General features: G+C 36.6%; 1 protein-coding gene across 3 annotated transcripts in view; it reads left to right on the top strand.

The window, feature by feature from the left end:
- Window positions 1-1,100: 1,100 nt before the first annotated feature.
- The window catches only part of LOC137273682 (neurogenic locus Notch protein-like), a 100,433-nt gene continuing 82,121 nt past the window's right edge, over window positions 1,101-19,412 (top strand). For all 3 annotated transcript variants that reach the window (XM_067806477.1, XM_067806476.1, XM_067806475.1), the window contains exons 1-2: window positions 1,101-1,348; window positions 13,888-13,966. In XM_067806477.1, coding sequence (XP_067662578.1) covers window positions 1,273-1,348; window positions 13,888-13,966 — 155 coding nt within the window. In that variant the 5' untranslated portion in view covers window positions 1,101-1,272. The remainder of the gene's footprint in view (window positions 1,349-13,887; window positions 13,967-19,412) is intronic.

Here is a 19,412-nt window from a genome sequence, read left to right as displayed (position 1 = left end):
GTTGTATAATGGCAATGTATTATTTCGGGTCGTTTAACGACCTTTTATTCTCAACTATATTTTCCTATATCAAAATACTTCTTATCAAAACGTACTAATTGTTTTATGAGCGTCATAGATCAAAATGTCAACTACAACCCATACTTACAACTCCACATTTAAAAGCTCAATCGAAGAGTAGAGTTCTTCAATAATAAATGCTACCTTAAGAAGACGGTTTTAATTATGAGCGGTTTTGAGTAGATTCTAAGGCACGGTACATGCTTTCTGTGAATTATTTAACTCAAACTATGCATTATCAGTTTGGGATGGCATAAAGATCACACGCAACTTTAATACAGTTTGGTCACATTCCGCTTTCATTTTCAGAGATATCCGTCTTGATTTCATGAACAACGGACTTAACTTTTGATTGAGCCAAATCGAGCTATACTCCAAAATGCCAACTGAATGAGAAGCCGTTTTAAGACGCAAAATTACAATATAAAAAGAAAATCAAACAAACAAAAAACAAAAGCAAATTCAACACGTTCGTTTTTCATTAATTCTTTTTGAATAAACATATTGTACCTTTATGTTGAGTATTGTCAAGGGATCTATTTTGCCACACGTTTTTCAAATTCTATCTTTCAAAACACGAATTGAGTTTCAAAGCATCCTTGGCTTTTGACACGGTGCACATCGCACGTGTATGGCGGCAAAACAGGATATGGTTTTGTCGTATAAAGGTATTGAACCTTGCCTTTCTCAGTCTCAGTTCCGCGGACCTGTCGTGTGCCAGCGCTGGCAGTCGTGTGCTTTACCAGAGCGGAACGCTCTGTCCTTTAAACACACGGGCCGCCAGTGTTGTGATTCTATGTAAATGTGCCTCCTTACTACCCTGGCTAGAGGACGCTTAAATATAGTCCCTCCGTGTCACTGCTGTTAAACGGCCTGAAGACATAAGCAAAAGCTAAAATCATAGTTAACAATTCACCAGACAGGTTGTGCGAACTTGCAACAAGGAATTCTGTCACTGATCCAAGTTTTGATCGAAGGTGTTCGCTCCAGGTATCCCCGCGCCGGGCGTAGTAATATGTAAGACGCTCGCCCGCAAGCGGCTTGGCACGAGTAAAGTTTTATTGAAAGGAATAGGGAGAGGTAAAGTTGGATTACTAGTGAGAGGGACCAATACAAACGGATTTACACTCCTCGGACGCTATGCGGATTTATTCTATATGGAATTAGGATATGTGCAATTCGTGAGGAATTGGATTACAAATTCTGTGCGCAATGTTACGGACAGCGAAGGGGATAGTCGCGGCACTGTTACTAGTGTTAGCGGTGATAAGTGTACCCCTTGTAAAAGGTGAGATGCATTCCTTTAGAAAAATGGGCCATCGTGATTTCGGCTGGCGGACGATTGTTGGAGTGTCTGGGTTGCTCATTGTGCCATTTTTAATATAAGTATGGTCTTTTGATGAATAATGATCATCTTTACTAACTTTTAATGTGTATTTGAGGTATTTACAGGCTTTTCCCACGGTCAGAATAACTTCTGTTGGGGGAACTGTCTTTGTTTAAACCGTCCATTTTGAAACACTAAAGGGTACTGATAACGTGGAGGGTCGAATTAAGTATAACTTTTGATAGATGCTCTTTGTTTTCTTTGACTCGAATTAAGAGGTCACGTGAAAGTTACAATGTTTGGCAAGTAATAGAACTGAGAATTCGTGAGTCATATTGGAGCTCGTGTGTTTACCTTTCTAAAATAGACTGGTGCACTTGTTACGCGCAGTCGCTAACACTGCACGTGTTTTTCATGATATGTATGCTTTCTCGGATGTTTTATCGTGCAGTGATAAAAATAGACACACAGACGTCTTATGTAATGATTGTTTTACAACGGGTTGTGTTCAATTGAAAATAAATACCTGACGCAGAGGATGCAATATAGTTTTTATCACCTGTCAGAAATAAACACTATTAAACATTGTTTAACACTGTCAGCAATCATGATGTGGTTATGGTTTTGAAGACATAGAAACAATATTGAACTGAGTAGTTTTTTCCTTTACAACCCGTGTGTTTGATACGGGTTTGTTGGCTTTTATCACTTCAGTTGTTTTGTTTTGTAAATGTTTTGCATCAATACATATTCACCCGTTCCGATTTGAGAAACAGCTTACATTGTTGGTTTTGTGTCAATGGATGGTAGTGATTGATCTATGGTATACTCTGTATATTGCATCAGTTGATAAAACTGTTGACTGGTACCATTAGTAATCAGCTGCAAACTGAAATCAAGAAGCTTAAATTGTTATGATGTCAGTAGTTATCATTGGTTATAACAATCTTTGCTACTACATGTGTATGACTAAGCAAATTTGAGTTCATTCTCATATTAAAAAAGTACCTTTAAGTCTTAGGCATGAAATAACGATATTACATTGTTTTGTTGGAAATTAGTAGTATTAATTAAAGTAATTCTCTCTGTTTGATATTAAATGATCTCTATTCCTCTGATTCTTGTTTTATATCCCACCCCAGCTCTTTGGGTTGAAAGAAAGTAATTAAGCCCTCAAGATCAACGAAGCTCTAAAATATCTTTAACATCAAGTAGATTAGAAATGGAACTAAAGGAAAATGATCAGGTCAGGAACATGGTTGATTGTACGTTATGATGTTTGTAAAATGATGTCATTTACCCACAGGGCAAATACAAGTGGATTATAAGTGTAGAAGTGTTATCCTGCATACACACCATTTGAAGGTACAACTGCTTTGAGTGGGTGAAACTAGACTTCCAAACTGGGAGTATTGAGTATGAACTATTACATATTTATCTTCAAATTAGCTACACACAAAATGCCATTTTGCCCAAAATGTGTGTATGTTAGCTTAATGAGTTTGGTAATAGTTTGTCTTAATATGCTAGTTTGGGTTACAGCATTACAAAATATTTAACATTAGCATATGAGTAAGGTCTTACACTATATGGAACTGTATTCCATTCAAGCCAGCTTGGTGTTAAAAGAAAACCCTCATATATGAAGGCTTGGACATGACTCCGTGAAAGTTACTGAAACCTATGACTATTGGAGTGGACATACCAATTATCAAAATCAGGATGAACTGTCCTTGACATGTAACAAAAAGGTTATGTTTTATACCATTTCATGTATGTCATCAATGCAACATCTGTTGTTTGGTTCCAATACTTAAGGACCAGGGTGAATTTTGAAGGCTACTTGTTCACTCATCGAGGCTGAGACTTGTGAGTATACCATACAGTTGAGTACTTCACTGATGCCCCAATATTGTGTCATCATGGATGTCTGGATATTTTACATTGCTGACCCCTTGAAACCTGAGTTAGAAATGATGGGTCTCCTTGGGTTTTCATTTTTTGTTAAAATTGGTGAAAATGTATGCCTGGTGCCACTGGAATCAATGCACAGATCTATGTTACCATAAACTGAGGGGTTTCTTCTTACCAATACTTTAAAGGCGGTGGAATTTCACGTTTTAAAACTGATTTCAGTATTTTATGGTGATGCCAGATAGTGGATTATCATTTATGAATGGCTGTACTGTGTTCTAAAGCCTGTAATGCTGTGACATGATGTTTTCATCTGTTGACTGATGGTGAATTCCATTGAACAACTGAGGTATGATTTCAGTTTTTTTCAATTTACTGCAGGAATTTCTAGCAAAATGTTCCACTCTTACAGATGATGAACACCAATTTTCACATCTTTCACAGACAACTGTCACCTAAAAATGATGCCACAATATCTGTGATAACATCGCATATCACCCTGACATACACATCAGTTGCTATATATATTTATTACCAAATTCCACATCCAGGCCATTTTGTCTAAAAATACATCTCATGCAAGAGATCTGTGAGCTTCCCTCCCAGTGTGGTGGAACCTGGAGGCAGAACAGACACTCTGGCTTATCTACATGTTCAGTCAACTAAAACTAGAATCGATTTCCCGGATAATGGCTCCTGCTTTTAGTTGGTACCAAACAATACCTACATTTAGACGTTATGGCCATCATCCTCCAGTATGTAATACCTGGCAGATCAATAGTGCTGTTAAGTTCACTTCATTGATTTGGCGTTGTCCCTACAGAATCCAGTCATTGGGACATGGTTTTCAGAAGGGGAATTCCTCGCTGTTCATTGCTGTCGCTTTGTGTTCCTTGGGGTTAAAAAGTCCTCATTGTGGCTTAAACAATATATCCAAACCATGTTTTGATATCATATTGTCGGCTTAATTGTGACAAAAGGTTCTTTCTTTGATCATTATTTTAAAATTCCTTACTTTGCTTAAATCTAGATGTATTTCATCATAGTATTGTATGCATTTATGTAAAATTTGGTATTAAAGCCTTCATTGTCTTTGTTATCCCTGTTAGCACTGACAGCAGGAACCCAACTGCTTATGGACAGGTAAATGATGCAGGTATGATGATGGTTATATGTTCCTGATTTCAGTTAGTGTACAGAAAAAGACTGAAAATCATATATTCACAGAATCCAAATATCAAAGACTGTTGTGTTTTACCTTCTTATCTTTAAACAACTTAGTGCCTTCCATTTTGATATAAGTTTTCCATATTGTCAATGCTTTGGGAATTGCAGTAAATATTTCAGTCTAAATATGTAAATGAAAGTGATAGGTACAGTTCATATCAGTTGGAAACTTAGTACTGGTGTAGCTGCTTGAAGTATTTCTGCAATTACAGTGCTGTAAGGAATGAGTTTTCAATAAGACAAAATTGATTATGTACAGACCACCACTGGATTTTTGTTGACTGCATTGCTAAACAGTTCCACTCATTCATTCCGAATGAGGTAACCTTTTGGGTTTTGGATTTGGCAACATGTTAAGCATTTGTTGTTATGATTGTAGTTCAGTGATTAATTTGTAAGTGGTTCTGTGGCATGTTTACTGCTGACAATACATTTTTTGTTTTCTTCAGGAATTACAACACAAGCAACATGTCTACCGTGTCTCTCATTGGCAAATAACATTGGTAGAGCTTCTGATAATGGAATAGTTAAACAGGTTTCATATTATCAACAGTTTAAGCGTTATTGGTGAAATGTTGAAAATATACCTGTAAAGGTACTAGTGTCTAAGAACTGAATTCAATACCAATTTTGCTATTCTTGATCTGTAGACATACAACAGATGTGCACAGTGAAAACAGATGTAAATTCTGCAAGCACATGAACAGGGTTTTACATTTGTACCTCCTTAAAAGCCAACTGAATTAAATGACAAAATACATATTTTTTTAGACTGTGCAAGGGGACTCTCAATTATGTACAGATTTACATAGTCATGTTTTAAAAGTATCTTCACTGAGATCTTGTGTATGTTTGCTAATTTTCTGAGAAAATTGCCTTAGTGGGTTTTAATGTTGATCATTCAGATTTATGATGATATAGGATGTAAGTGGCTGTCTACCAGAGGTTCATGTCCCAGGGGGCCAAAGCAGATCATTGGTTTATAATGAAATATGATTGTTCTGGCCCTGACTTTACATTTTCAAACAGTTCCATCCCCCAACCCCTGACACCCCCAACCCCCCAAAATTCTGTAAAGTAAAAGCAAAAGGCTGTGTTGGTGTCTTAGTTGTTAAGGCATTTGCCCCTTGTGCCAAAGACATGATTTCTGTGTGTGACGACTATTTCTGGTCCCATGATTTTATTGAAATATTTCTGAAATTGGATGAAAAGTATTGACCAGTGACCCATTGAATACTTACTATTAGAATAAGACTACTTTTTATGATACATAAAAACAACAATCCAATTTCATGGATATGTGAAATGTCTAGGCAGTAATGGACTAGTGTGTGTGAAAATTACTGAAAAATATACTTTACCTTTGAGAGTATATGTTCTTCTTATAGGTGTAATCAATAGCTACTTTCAAATGTTGATTTAGCATTGTGCATTTGAAGTTTTGATTATGGTGTTTCTTGACCTGCTGTGTCTGATTAAGGAAGTAGCTCTCTCAAATATGTTCCTTTCAAATTCTCTTCACAAAATGGCCATTTTGAATTTTGTGGGTCAGATTGAAAACTAAGAGTAATTAGTCTGAGCATCTGAAAATCTCCAGTGGCAACTGCTGAGATTTCATTTTGTAGGCTCTTAAATCTTAGTCCAAATCACATAGTCTAGTGGAATGGTATTTAATTTTTTAAAATCAGACAATTAGTTTTTGATAATTAACCTATCCTCTACAAGATGTTGCAAATATTAGTTAACAAAGTCAATGGTAAACTAATTATAAATCCTCAAATAAATTAGAGCCATTATTAATTCACCAGTCTTGACTCCTAGAGCCAGTCGTGCATGAACTGTTTTCAGGAACTATTTTTTTTACTTCACCATCCCTCTTAGAGCAGCAGATGGCTTGTCACCACCAGGGGTCCTCAGTAGTTCGCAGCTGTCTCAGGTTCCCACGCTTTAGCAGGGACTTGTTGCCCCCCATTGACCCCCCTCAGCTGTACATCCCCCTCCAATCTTTATCATTAGAACCATCGGTATTCAGGGTGTCTGGATGGGTAAACAGTATTATTAAGCATCCCTGTGTATTGAAGTCGCGCTGTAACTTTCAACTAAGATAAAGCACATTGTGCTTCATACAGTACATCTGTTTGATAGCGAGTTAATCTCACATATTTATTATCATTTATGGAATTTTCGTGACGAATTCAAATGAAATGCCATGGATGACGACTTTGAAAAGGAAAGTTCAGAATTTTATTGGAGGTAATTATGTAAAGAGAAACTTCTCACTGGTAATGTTTTTTGAAAACTGTAATTATATACAAGACATGGGATGACAGTTTGATTTAAGTTTGAACCCATGTCACAAAGGGTGAAGTCTTTACTTTGCGTGGAATACATATGAAAGACGAGGAAGGCATGGTTGTTGACATAATAACATACCACATACTGAATTAGTCACGTTTATGTTGAAGCATTTCTCCCATGTTTTAGTAGTTGTCTTTCCACTTTGTTGCATTCTTCTTAACCACCATCATAATTATCTTGAAGATGACTCACAGAGCCCTGCTGTATAGTTTACTTGCTGAAGTGATTATTATACTAATTGATCAAGAATGTATGTTCAGATGTTGGTTTCATGACAAAGAGGTGGTGTTCATGGCCAAATGTTCCCGTGTCATATACTTGATATCTGTAGTCAGTAGCACATGTTCTCTATATTTATGCTCATGGTGGAGTAGGTTAGTTAAAATTTCAAAGTATACAAAGTGACTTTAGTCTCCCATACATACCTAGAAAATGGAGGGGGTGGTTGGGCAGTCTAGTGGTTATACGATTGTAATGGTTGTATGATGGGATTCCACATATACATATTATATGTACTGGTAATCGTTTACCCAACAGGTGCTGTGTTGCTGTAATGTTACTAAAACCACTCTCTCTCTCTTTCACTCACTCACTCACTCACTCACTCATCTCACTCATCTCACTCATCTCACTCACTCACTCACTCACAATTGATTCTCTCAGGGATGTGTTTTGGATGTGGTGGACTTAGTAATAGAGGTGTTTGCTAGTCTCACTCACTCAGAAAATGAACTTGGGAAATGAACCAAAATCCATTTACAGAACAGCCACAATGTACAGTTATATGATAGCAACATGGATTTAAAACAACAAAACAAACTTTGTCAGTATCAGATAATTGAAAAGATTTAAAAAAAAAGTAAATTCATACATGGATATAAATTTAAGATACAGTTACAGAATAAAGATTAGTGCTTGTTGAATTTGGTCAGAATGCAAGACCAAATTTTGACACTTTAAAAGACAAGGTCCTAACATATTAGTGAGTATTTCAAAACAATGCAGTAGTTCCCATAATTTAAGCCTGTTGTTTTGACAAGTATGGACTTACATAACCCACATTGTCGTAAATGTTTATAAACCTGCATTAGTAGAGTCCAGTTAGTCACACTAATCAGTAGGGCACTGCTATTAAGTTTCTGCAATTAATGTCTATCTAAATGTAGTAAATTGGGGCTTGATTTAGGTGCCATCCTTATCATTTATACTAGGGTATGAATGGAGTGTCCATGTTATGTAACTGTCACTGGATGTACAGTTGGTTCACACCTGACTGCCCTGTGGTCTAGTGCTTAGAGAACCTGCCTAGAGAGTGGAAGGTCTGTGGTTCGTGCTCCATTGCCCTGAAGATGATGTATACGAGACTTATAGTTGCTGTGCTTCATGCTCAGCATGGAAGGAATTAATTTGAGGTCAGCTGCTCAGATCTGTATCAATATTCTTTTGTAACTATGATAATCTGCAGCTTGATGTACTAGTGGGCTTGCAATATGAAAGTGGGGATCACACACTCACAAACTTACGCACACTCAAACACACTGCTGTAGTAGTCTTTGATATGATGTGATGCCTTATTTCATCAAACTTATATTCGTTTTCTTTGTTCTTTTGGTAGATTTTATTGTCTGTTGAACAGAAACATAATTATGATCACAAAATGAGAAATAAAAAGTATGTGTTTGGCCTAAAACGTAATGGTGATGGTAGAACATTTAATTTTCAAAATTTGTTTTCAAATGCTATATATATTCCACAAAATAATACAATAATGTATTCCCAAAACCCAAAATAAAAGGCATTGGTTCACTTTCACACCTCTGTCGATTGTTCAGGGATGTGTATGCCTTCATTGTTTAGGGGCTGACATACCACTCAAGCTTATCACTGGTCCCAGCAATCAAAATACATCAATAATTGCTAAATCAATATATGAAATATTTACTCAAGTGCTCGTATTTGTAATATTCATAAATGCAGTGCTGTATTATCTGTACCAATATTTTCATATTCATATGTATATATCATTGTTCCATCCAGGAATTGTGTGCTAGGTAAACATACCTGGAATATTAATAATACTCGATTAAAGTGAACACCTGATATTTTCTTTGGTCTGTAATCAATCGCAGTCATGACAGATCACCTTTTGTCATGTATAAAACTCCGATGTCCTTATCTACTTGTCAGTATATACAATTGTGTACAGGTAAATGATTCATACTGCATGTTGTTGTGTGTTTCTGAACAATAAAATAGGCTTAACACTTATTACAGTATGGGGAAGTAAATTGGACACACATGGTCCAACTGTTCAATGTGTCATCTAAAACATTGCGTATTAAGTCTGTTTTGAGATGATATAGTATGTAAAAATCCTTTTTATGACACACAGGAAATGGCAGATGTTCTTTACATGTTTGTGAGCTGTCCCATGATAAGTTTTTATCATTTTAACCATATTGTTTTGTGATAAAACAGTTGGTGTTAAAATATGGAAAAGTCTTATTTGACTCTGCCTATAAATGTGAGCGAGTATGCTCCATATGCTTGTTGTGTTCATGTGTACATCTTCAAAGGATATCTAGGTTCATTCAAAATCTTTGATCTGCATACATGAATCACAGCCTTATTGTATAGCTTGGATTATCATAGGTGGGTAGAGTAAAATAAAGAAGTGATATTGAAGTATTGTGCATTTCTAAGTACGCAGACCTTTAGTGCCAAAAGTGGTGCTTATTATAATTCAACATTTTGAACACAGGTGTTGGCATTTAATAATGCTAATTACATAAGAACTATTCTGGAAACTATTGAAAATGCATTTTTTTAAAATGAAGAGAGCTGTGTGTCAATAGTTTAAATATAGATACTTTCATATTTTATCTTTCAAAGCTCATATTAAGCAATTAATTCATATTTTACTTGAGGCAGGGAGCACTTCCAAGCACTACAGTCCCATGGAAGACATGACAGAATGACTGATGGCCAACTCTGCTAATATTTACTGCTTATACTTGTTTCATTCAAAACAATTAAGACAACAAAATGTCAAGAATGACAAAATAAAGTGAATGTTTCAAACTTGGAGCAAGTTCGTGGCCTTTCACACTTGGGGTCATGTGACTTTTCCGAGATTTGTGTGGGATGGCCAGGTATTATCATTTGTTATGCTAGGCGTGCCCTGGGTACAACAGAACGCTATTTCTAGCAGTAGCTCATTGCGAAAAGACTTTGTGAACGTTTTAGCTATTTCTCTTCAGGTATATGTCATGTAAATTTGTAATTGATATCGATAGGTGCACTTTCAAGTGCAAGACAAGTGAATGAATCATTCTGATGCACATCTAGTGCAGTGAATAAATTGGTTTATTTTTTGTTGAGAATAAAATGTTGGGTTTTTCCTTATCTTTTGTACATTTTAAGGCTAACCAAATGCAGTTTTTGCCAGTAGAGAATGGTAAGTTTGCAATTTTATGTGTATCACATGCATGTCAAATTTTAACTTTGATATATTTTTGCTGTAGATAATGTGATTTTCGCTTTAATTTGATTTTAGATTCATATGTCAATTTTACGACCAACATTGATGCATTTTTAACTCTCACTTGCCTAGTCAATGGAGAATTTTTACACCAATGTGTACATTTGTTTTCAAATAATAATCTGTTTGAAATGCCATATATAACTCTCAACAATGTTATGTATTTCTAATGGCCAATAAACAAGACCTAAATGAATTTTTTGTATTACTCACTACAGTGGTGTTGATGAATGTGTGATGCTGTTCGTGCAAACAGTCAGTACAGATCTGCAAGAAAATGCATGTTTGGAAATTGAAAAAGATATTTTGGGTGATTTGAATTCTCAATTCTTCCAGACCTTAGAGAATAAAATGAAATTGAGTTCAGTTAAAGTCTAAAGTGATTTGGCATGTCTAGATTGCTTCAAGCTATTAAGCATAGCCATGAGGTCCATTTATGTTGTGATATTTATGTTGTAGATATGTATTTTTGACTGTGTTCAGGGATTAAGGTTTCTAGTAATACACAGTTTTGTTATCTTTTTTCTTTTTTAAAGCTTTTGTGTTTCTTGTTGCCAGAACAGGGTTAGTTTGAATAAAATTACAGTGAAATGCGGATGAGTCGAATGCCGGCATCTCCAATGTTATGCATAACTCTATGTACTCCATGGTCCTGACAATATTTTCTACCCAGAGTAGTCAACCTTATTACTCGAAAATAAGAGAATAATAAAATCAAGAGGTCAAATTTATTTTTTGGTCCCCAGCGATTTGAATCATCAGGATTTGGCTATATTTCATACTCAGTGAGCTTGCAGGCATGGGGTAGCCATGTGACTATGGCCTTTTAGTGTCATACCTTGGTTTTACTCCCTATATGAGTACCGTAAAAGAATGCAGTTTGTGGTTACCTATATGTCACCTGAATGACAGTAAAAGCATTGTTAAACCACATTCACTTGTCAGTTTCTTTCAGTCAGATGTGGATGTGTTAGCTGTTGTCATGTTGGTTATCTCCAATCATATTTAGTTTCTTTGCGTGGCATTCAAGAATCTTGGAAGGAAAAAAATGACAAACTTTATGGATAGCATTCCTGGTTGACAATTGTACACAGTTCTGTATCAAAACTTCACACTCTCGTAATAAAGAAGTTGTTTTCCATTACGTTAGTCAATTCACATTTAATGTTCAATCTTGAAAGAAATCTTGCTCCACGTTTTCTGTGGACAAATGGCAAGCTGCTGGTTGTCTCTATCTTGAAACAATCCCATCAAGCAGTCTATTGGCATCACATTATTACAGACTCAGCAAGTGACAGTGATCGCATCAAGCATCAGCCTTTGAGATACACGGTTATGTTGTCAGTGAACACATCTCACTGTGTGTCATCTAACAAGGCAGGTATTTCTGGGAACTGGGCATCGGTAATGTATTGTCCATAGAAAAACAGACAGGCGATCACCAAGCTAGATAGTATACTGTAGCCAGAGGATGACCTTTTGAGGCTTTACAGTATTACTGAATTTCCAGCTGTGTGAGCATGGTAGCTTATCGCACTAAAGTCCCAGTTTTGATTCCCCTTATGGGTACGAGGTGTAAAGCACATTTCATGTGTCTCCTGTAGTGATATTGTTAAAAAGGCATAAAACTAAACATTCTTTCTCTTGCTCGCTCGCTCGCTCACTCACTCACTCACTCACTCACTCACTCACTCACTCACTCACTCACTCACTCACTCACTCACTCACTCACTCACTCACTCACTCACTCACTCACTCACTCACTCACTCACTCTCTTCTCTCAGGGATGTGTTTTGGATGTGGTGCACTTTGTGATAGAGGTGTTTGCTGGTCTTCCTGAAGACCTAGGTTGGATTTCCCACAGTGGGTACAAAAAAGTGTGTGAAGTCCATTTCTGGTGTTCCCTGCCAATGCCATGATATTGTGGGAGTATTACTAAAAGTGCCATAAAATCATATTCATGCTCACTTGATTCCCTCGTATGACCACAGTTACTCTGTCAAGCTATGAAAGCTGATACATTTTCATGTTCTTTAACATCTTTTGAGTGGTTGGGATTGTGTTAAGATAACATAGAAATATTTCCCAAATTTGAATGCTATTAATGAACTGCAACTTTCTTTCCTTCAGCATGTCAGAATGGAGGAATGTCAATAGTAACTGTGTTTGATTTCTCTATAGCAACACCTTATCCAAGCACATATTGCTGTTTGTGATATTGATCTTACCACTGATACTGTACCCAGATTTCATTGTGTTGTAAGCACTTGCTAATATGCAATCAATATGACTACACACGTTATATACACCCGTCAGTCAATGATCAATTGCATCATTAGGCCTCGTTATTGGGTGCAAATAGTCATGCCTTCTAGTCTATGTACATAGATCCCAGCAGGCTGTTATGTCAAGGCATGTCATACAAATTTCTCAGCTATAGAAACATGATCACATTTGTACAAAGCAATCATTAGAATGTTTTTTTTGTGACCTGAGAGTGAGACAAGACATGATGTTCTTTATTAATTTGAGTTAATGTCTTGAATGTATTTCTTTATATGCACTTGTTATGCAAACTACTTAAGTTAGAATGTAAAGATCTATTGTAATTGTCTAATTGTTCTGTTTTGATAAGAATGCATAAAATGTCTAATGGTATATTTCAAGGTATGCATAATGATCAATTGTCTCAGTGGTTGCAATTTCTTATTAATAAATCAAAGATTTTGAATTAGAAAACTAGGCTTTTAAGGTCAAATTTCTAAGGTGATTTGAATTGATTAGCTAGGATTATGACTGCATCATGAAATAGTTATAAAACCTTTGCGTTTGTTACAATCACTGTATATACTTGCCAGGTGACTGGATCTTACACCTGTCCATCATTTGAAACTTCTTTTTACTTGCCAGTCAAGTTGTTTTATGTAGGTTTTAAGCAGATAAATAAATATTTAACAGCAACATTATGAGCAGATATGAAATGAAATCCAAGTCTATTTGCAGTTCGAAACCATAAGTGGAAATTATCTAGTAGTCCATGGACAAAAAAGATGCCATTGTTTGATTGCCTGAAATGAAAACTGACTTGTGCAGGGCATCTGGCGATGGGATTTTTGAACCCCTGGTTGAATCCTAGATGAATGTGTGTTTTATTTTTGTTATTAATTTAAATGAGTATATTTCACTGACATTTACTGTAATGTGTTGTGTGTAGAATCCATTAGGCAATTTATCCAACAAGTGCTATGACTGTCGTAAGTCTTTGTTAGAGTCTGGGACTTGCGATCACCTTAGTGCTATGGTCGCTTTGTGAAAAGGGACCCAGGCTGTTTGACTGTTGACATAACATCTGTGTTTTTTGCTTGGCCCATGTATGAGCCAGGTTTCATAAACAAGCATGCCCATATCATGTTTCTGTTTCGTGAATGGTTTTATGTTAACTCTGATTGCTTGTTTCAGGTTTCCCATCCTGCCACCCCAATCCATGCAAGAACCAGGCACAGTGTATTGTGATATCTTCTGACCACAGCGTCTGCAAGTGAGTAGCCTCCCCTTTTCATGTCAGGTAATACAGTTCAGGCTGTTGAGGTAGTGAAGTCTGCGACAAATACAGTGAGTGGATATAATAGCAATATCATCCTGACGTTGTAATGAATTATGGTGAAAGCGTTCACCTAGGATTTAAAATGGCTTGTCACACCAAAGACCCAGGTTTGATTCCCCACATGGGTCCAATGTCTGAAGCCTATTTCTGGTGTCACCTGTTGTGGTGTTTCTAACATATTGCCAAAAGCAGCATAAAACCCATCGTAGTAACTGTAATGAATGTGTTACAGGTCACCTGCCTTATTTTCAAGGACTGCCCCATAGTGTGATATGAATAATGATATTCCCTTTGTACACTAATAGGTATCAGGACTTTGTAACTTCAGTGTACTTATTGTATGGGGTGGGAATCGGTGAGGAACGGGAGTCTAGGATGTGTGTGTATATGGATAGTCCATTTATGCTCAGAATAGTAGGTCTCACAGTCCCTGAACCACATTATTATCCCAACTGCTCTGCCCTCTCTGCAATGCTAAAACCTTAAATGAAGCAGGTCTGAATTTTCTTAGATTCACTCCCTTCTCTCTGGGACTCCTTTTCAATTTATGTGACTTTCTTTCTTTCTGTCTTTCTGTCTTTATTTATTTATTTATTTATTTATTTATTTATTTATTTATTTATTTATTTATTTATTTATTTATTTATTTATTTATTTATTTATTAGTCTTTATAAGGCATTGCAATTAGTAGGGTGGGGTTATATGGGTGCTGTGTGGGATGCTCATTTCTAGTGTCAGTTGCTATGATATTGCTGTAGTATTATGTGATGAAACCTTCTCACTTTCTCTGATTACTTCTGCAAATGGCTTGCATCTTGTTTCATCGAGGTATTACAGATTGATGGTGTTTTGATTTGTGTACATATTATTTTCACTGTTAAAACACATTGGTTTTGGGTATGTAATTTGTGATTGATAGTACAGGTGAAACAAGTGTTAGCATAGTTTTTTGTGTACCTGTCCATCATTTAGACAATCAGCAAACAGTGTTAGTTATTAATGAGTACAGATGCAGTCAGTAAGTGAGTCCAATCAAGAATTTATGACTAGGTTCTATTCCAATGTCATTCAGGTACTTATCTTGACTTCCCCTGGAGGTATTGATTTCTCTCATTGAAATCTTCAACAAGTTCATCATTACAAGTCTATATTAACAGGGTTTCATGTTTCTGGGAGAGGGAGTTTGAAGAATAGTTAATTCTACCCAACAGTAGTTATATGTTCATAATTGATGTTAACATTTTTGTGTTGAGATCAAGTGTCTTTGCATCTCTTTGTGTACAGGTTTTGTGTAAGTTTTTATTGTAACTGAGCTCTGTATTGTCATTAGCTGTCATCTGACTGACCTGAAACTGTCAGCCCTCACCCTTAACTCCAGCCTCTTCCATTTCTCCCATCTTCAACTCCAACCTCTTCCAACTCTTCCACCCTAACTCCACCCTTAGCTCTTCCCACTTGCCACCCACCCTTAACTCCACCCTCTTCCCACTCGCCATCTGCCTTTAACTCCACCATCTTCCCTCTTTCTTACCTTAAATCCAACCTCTTCCACTCTCCCACCCGTAACTCCATCCTCTTCCCACTGTCCCACCCTTAACTCCACCCTGATTTACAGTAGTACAATATCACAAGATGAAAAGTTTGTATTACAGTACAGTACAGTACAGTCACAGTGTATTTTAGAATATCGCAATACACAGTATATTTTAGTATATCACAATACAGCACAATATTTTAGCATATCACATAACGGTCATAGTTTATTAGAGTATATTGCAGTATATTACAATACAATAATGATATATTACAATATATCACAATACAGTCACAGTATTACAGTATGCCGCACTACACACACATTTTTTTACAGTATATCTCAATACAATCAAAGTATATCACAGTAGACACATTATTACAATGGATCACAGCACAGCCACATTATATCAAAATGTATCACAATACTATGCATTGTGTTTCATTTACAGTTACAATAAATGCACAATTTCCTCTGTGACACCTTAAGGCTCTTTGTGTTTGTTTATCCTGCACTTAAAGATTGTGGACTAAATAACAGGACGGTTTTTATCATTCCTGACAGAACAGCTGAATTAGTTACCTTGCAGTGTTAATTAACTCTATTTTTCTGTGTAGTTAGCAATACCTATACAGGTTAAGCATGGCCAGAATTTGCCTTGTGGAACACTACATCAGCTGTCTGTCTTTGTGCTATTGGATCAATAGCATGGTTGCACTCTCAAGGGGTTTTGCTCGATGACAACAAAAGAAATGTTTCAGAGTCTGATCAACAAAACCACATTAATATTTCACTACATTTCTTTTTTCCTTCAATTCCAAACCATATTTTCTCAAAGATTCGCTGGTTAATTATTTAATCCCAATCAGAAATGGTTTGCTTCGACAGTTTGGGAAGGTAAAGAAGGTGGACTAGCTCAATTGGCCACACGACATCGCGTTAAGCGTGTTTATAATGTTAATTACACTCTGAACCATTGATTGGTTGAATTCATGTGTCATGATCTATGAAAGACGCATTGATCCTCATTTCGTGCAATGTCTACTTTCACACCTCCCATTAGATTAAAGGAAAGTACTTGAATACCTTATGTTAAGTTCTTTTTTGATGAATAGCACAGGCTCATTAGTCTGAAAATGGATAAAAAGAGGGTGATAGGATGGTTTAACATGGCTGTTTTAACTAAAATAATATGACTGAAATCAAAAGTATTAAGACAATATCAGTTAATAGTGGGCAATAGTTAGAGTCAAACAATATTTTGAATGTTTACTTTTTGCTTTAACACCACCAAGTTTTATTTCATATCTACAACAGCTGTCTGTAATTAATCAGGTCTAGACCAGACAATGAAGTGATTGACATCATGAACATTTATATATGCTGTTGGGATAAATGATTCTGTTGAAGGTGGTTTTCAGCAATATCACAGAAATATCTCTCTGGAATAGCCATAAATGTGATTTACACATTGTACCTATATTGGGAATTGAAGCCAGGCCTTTGGGGCAATGAGCTGAGCAGTTCTGACACTTTAACCACCAGGCTACCCCATTGTCCCAAATGTCTTGCAGACCAAGTTGAATGTGTGTTACATATCTATCAACAACAGCATATATTGAAGTGCACAACTTTCTGTTCCAAATCATTATTGCTTGTTGTACCTCATAAGGCAAACACGGGCAGTGTGTCATAAGCAAAAAGGACATTTTTCTACTTAACAGAGGAAAATCCAGGTATTATTGGATCAAACAGTGATTTTGTTTAAATTTAGTTTATTATTGACTAAGTTTATGGATAACAACTTCTTAATTTTGTGAGTACGATGCTTTAATATAGATAATTGTATTCTTGTCCTTGACAACAGTACAAGAATCTGTATCAAAATGTTACACTCACAAAATAAAAGAAGTTGTTACCCATACATTTTGGCCACAATTTCTACATGCCACTGTTTGGTAGGGAAAACATTTGCCCTTTTTTTCATAAGCAGAATTACCTACACTTCAAATAGAGCTGATGGTGCTCAAAAGTATCTGTTTTCACAAGTGTATCCATCCAATCAACAGGTGGAAGTGATATTCTAGCGGACATGGTTTCAGTTCTCCCAATAGACAGATGCATCATACAGGCTTGACATGAATGGTCAGTGGTAACATTGCAGTGATCCATCAGGGATTATTGAACCTAGGAAGCAGCTGCCCCTCAGGGTCCTAGATTAGAATGGATCCCAGGACCTTATTGCTGGCAATAAATGCAAAAATAAAACTGGATGTTGCGGTCAGGCTCTGTGACTTGGTTCCTAGCGTGACATTGTGTCTGCATAGGGTGGTTCATTGTTCAGTCAGTGCTCATTGTTTCTAGTTAGTGGTTTGCTTGGTTCAGACTTGATTATTTATGGGTGGCTGTGATATAGCGTTACCATTCTTGTTACTGGTGTTAAGGATTTACTTACTGTATTTTGAGTGTATTCAACTGTTGTAGTCAATCACTGTTTATGACACAGAATCTTGCTGGAAAGAATCTGTTCTTACAGGTAATGAAAGCGTCTTTGTTGAGGTATCTTGGCCATCATTATAGGGTGAAAATATGTTAACAGTACATATATTCGTAGATATGGTTCTTCTGAAGGATGTGTATGAAAGCCACATGGAGCATTGGTGGTGTTTCCTCACTGAATTGTTTTGTCTTTTAAGCTCAAGTAAAATGTATATTTATGAAAAGGGTTAAAGTAAAATCTTCTTTGGGTCTTTCTTTTATTGGAAATCCCTAACTTTTGGTCATAACTGATTTGTTAAGAGGGGATGTCTTGGAATGGGGTATGTGTGCAACATCGGTTAAGACTCAAAGTTGAAGGGTAGATGGTTAAGGTACTTGCCAATCACTCTGGGGGCACAGTTTGGTTGCTCTTCATGGCTACAATCTTTTATGCTCATTTTTGGTGTCCCCACCAAGATATCAACAGAATGTTGCTTAATGGTGTGAAATGGTTCTTACTCTTGTGTAGGCTTGACTCCAGTATCCAGGTTTTGATCTTATATAGTTATCTATGAAGTCCAGTGTTGATGGCCCCTAGCATCATATTGCTGAAGTGATGCAGAAATTGATAAAAAACTCACAACAGCACATGACATGGATTTTCAACATCTATATAACACACCATTTCTGAGTTACTTTTTGCCCTTCTCATCATTTAACCCATCCTCGATATCTCCAGGGTATACATTCCGATAAGTCTCCACTATACCCTGGATGCATCTATGGCTCTGTCTGATACATTCATTACTTCCCTTTGCTGGCTCCGCCTTCTCACAGTAGCCAATCAGCTAGGCCACCATTATAACCTAGCTTGCCAGTGTCAACAAAGGTAGCAGTCGCAACTGCGAAGGTTTGCCCACAGTGCGTCCCAGATTTTAGGGAAATCATACAAGCAAATTGACAGGTCCGAAACTTTAAAACAACATAGGCAAGAACGCCTTCTAACTCTTCCAGAGAACCTCTACATGGTTTGTGTTGCCAAGTATAATCGGTTAGATAATTCAAAAAACGAAAGTGAGTTGTGATTGGTTCGCTCAACTTCCCAGCGTAGACACCTGATTGGATCAAAAGACAGTCAAGGGAGGTAATAAATTTATCTGGCAGAGCCGTATATGCGTCCATGGTATAGTGGAGACTTATTAAAACGTATACCCTGGAGATATCGAGGATGCATTTAACCAGATGAAGGGGCAAGAAGTAGCTCAGACATGTTGTGTTGTAAATAATAAAGATGTTGTAAATCCATACCATACATTGTTGTATAACCATATAACTTCTAAATGGCCATCAAGCATCTGACATAATAT

This window comes from Haliotis asinina, chromosome 2, assembly GCF_037392515.1.
Source record: "Haliotis asinina isolate JCU_RB_2024 chromosome 2, JCU_Hal_asi_v2, whole genome shotgun sequence".
Taxonomy (NCBI): Eukaryota; Metazoa; Mollusca; class Gastropoda; order Lepetellida; family Haliotidae; genus Haliotis; species Haliotis asinina.
This window is presented reverse-complemented; position numbering and strand designations above follow the sequence as displayed.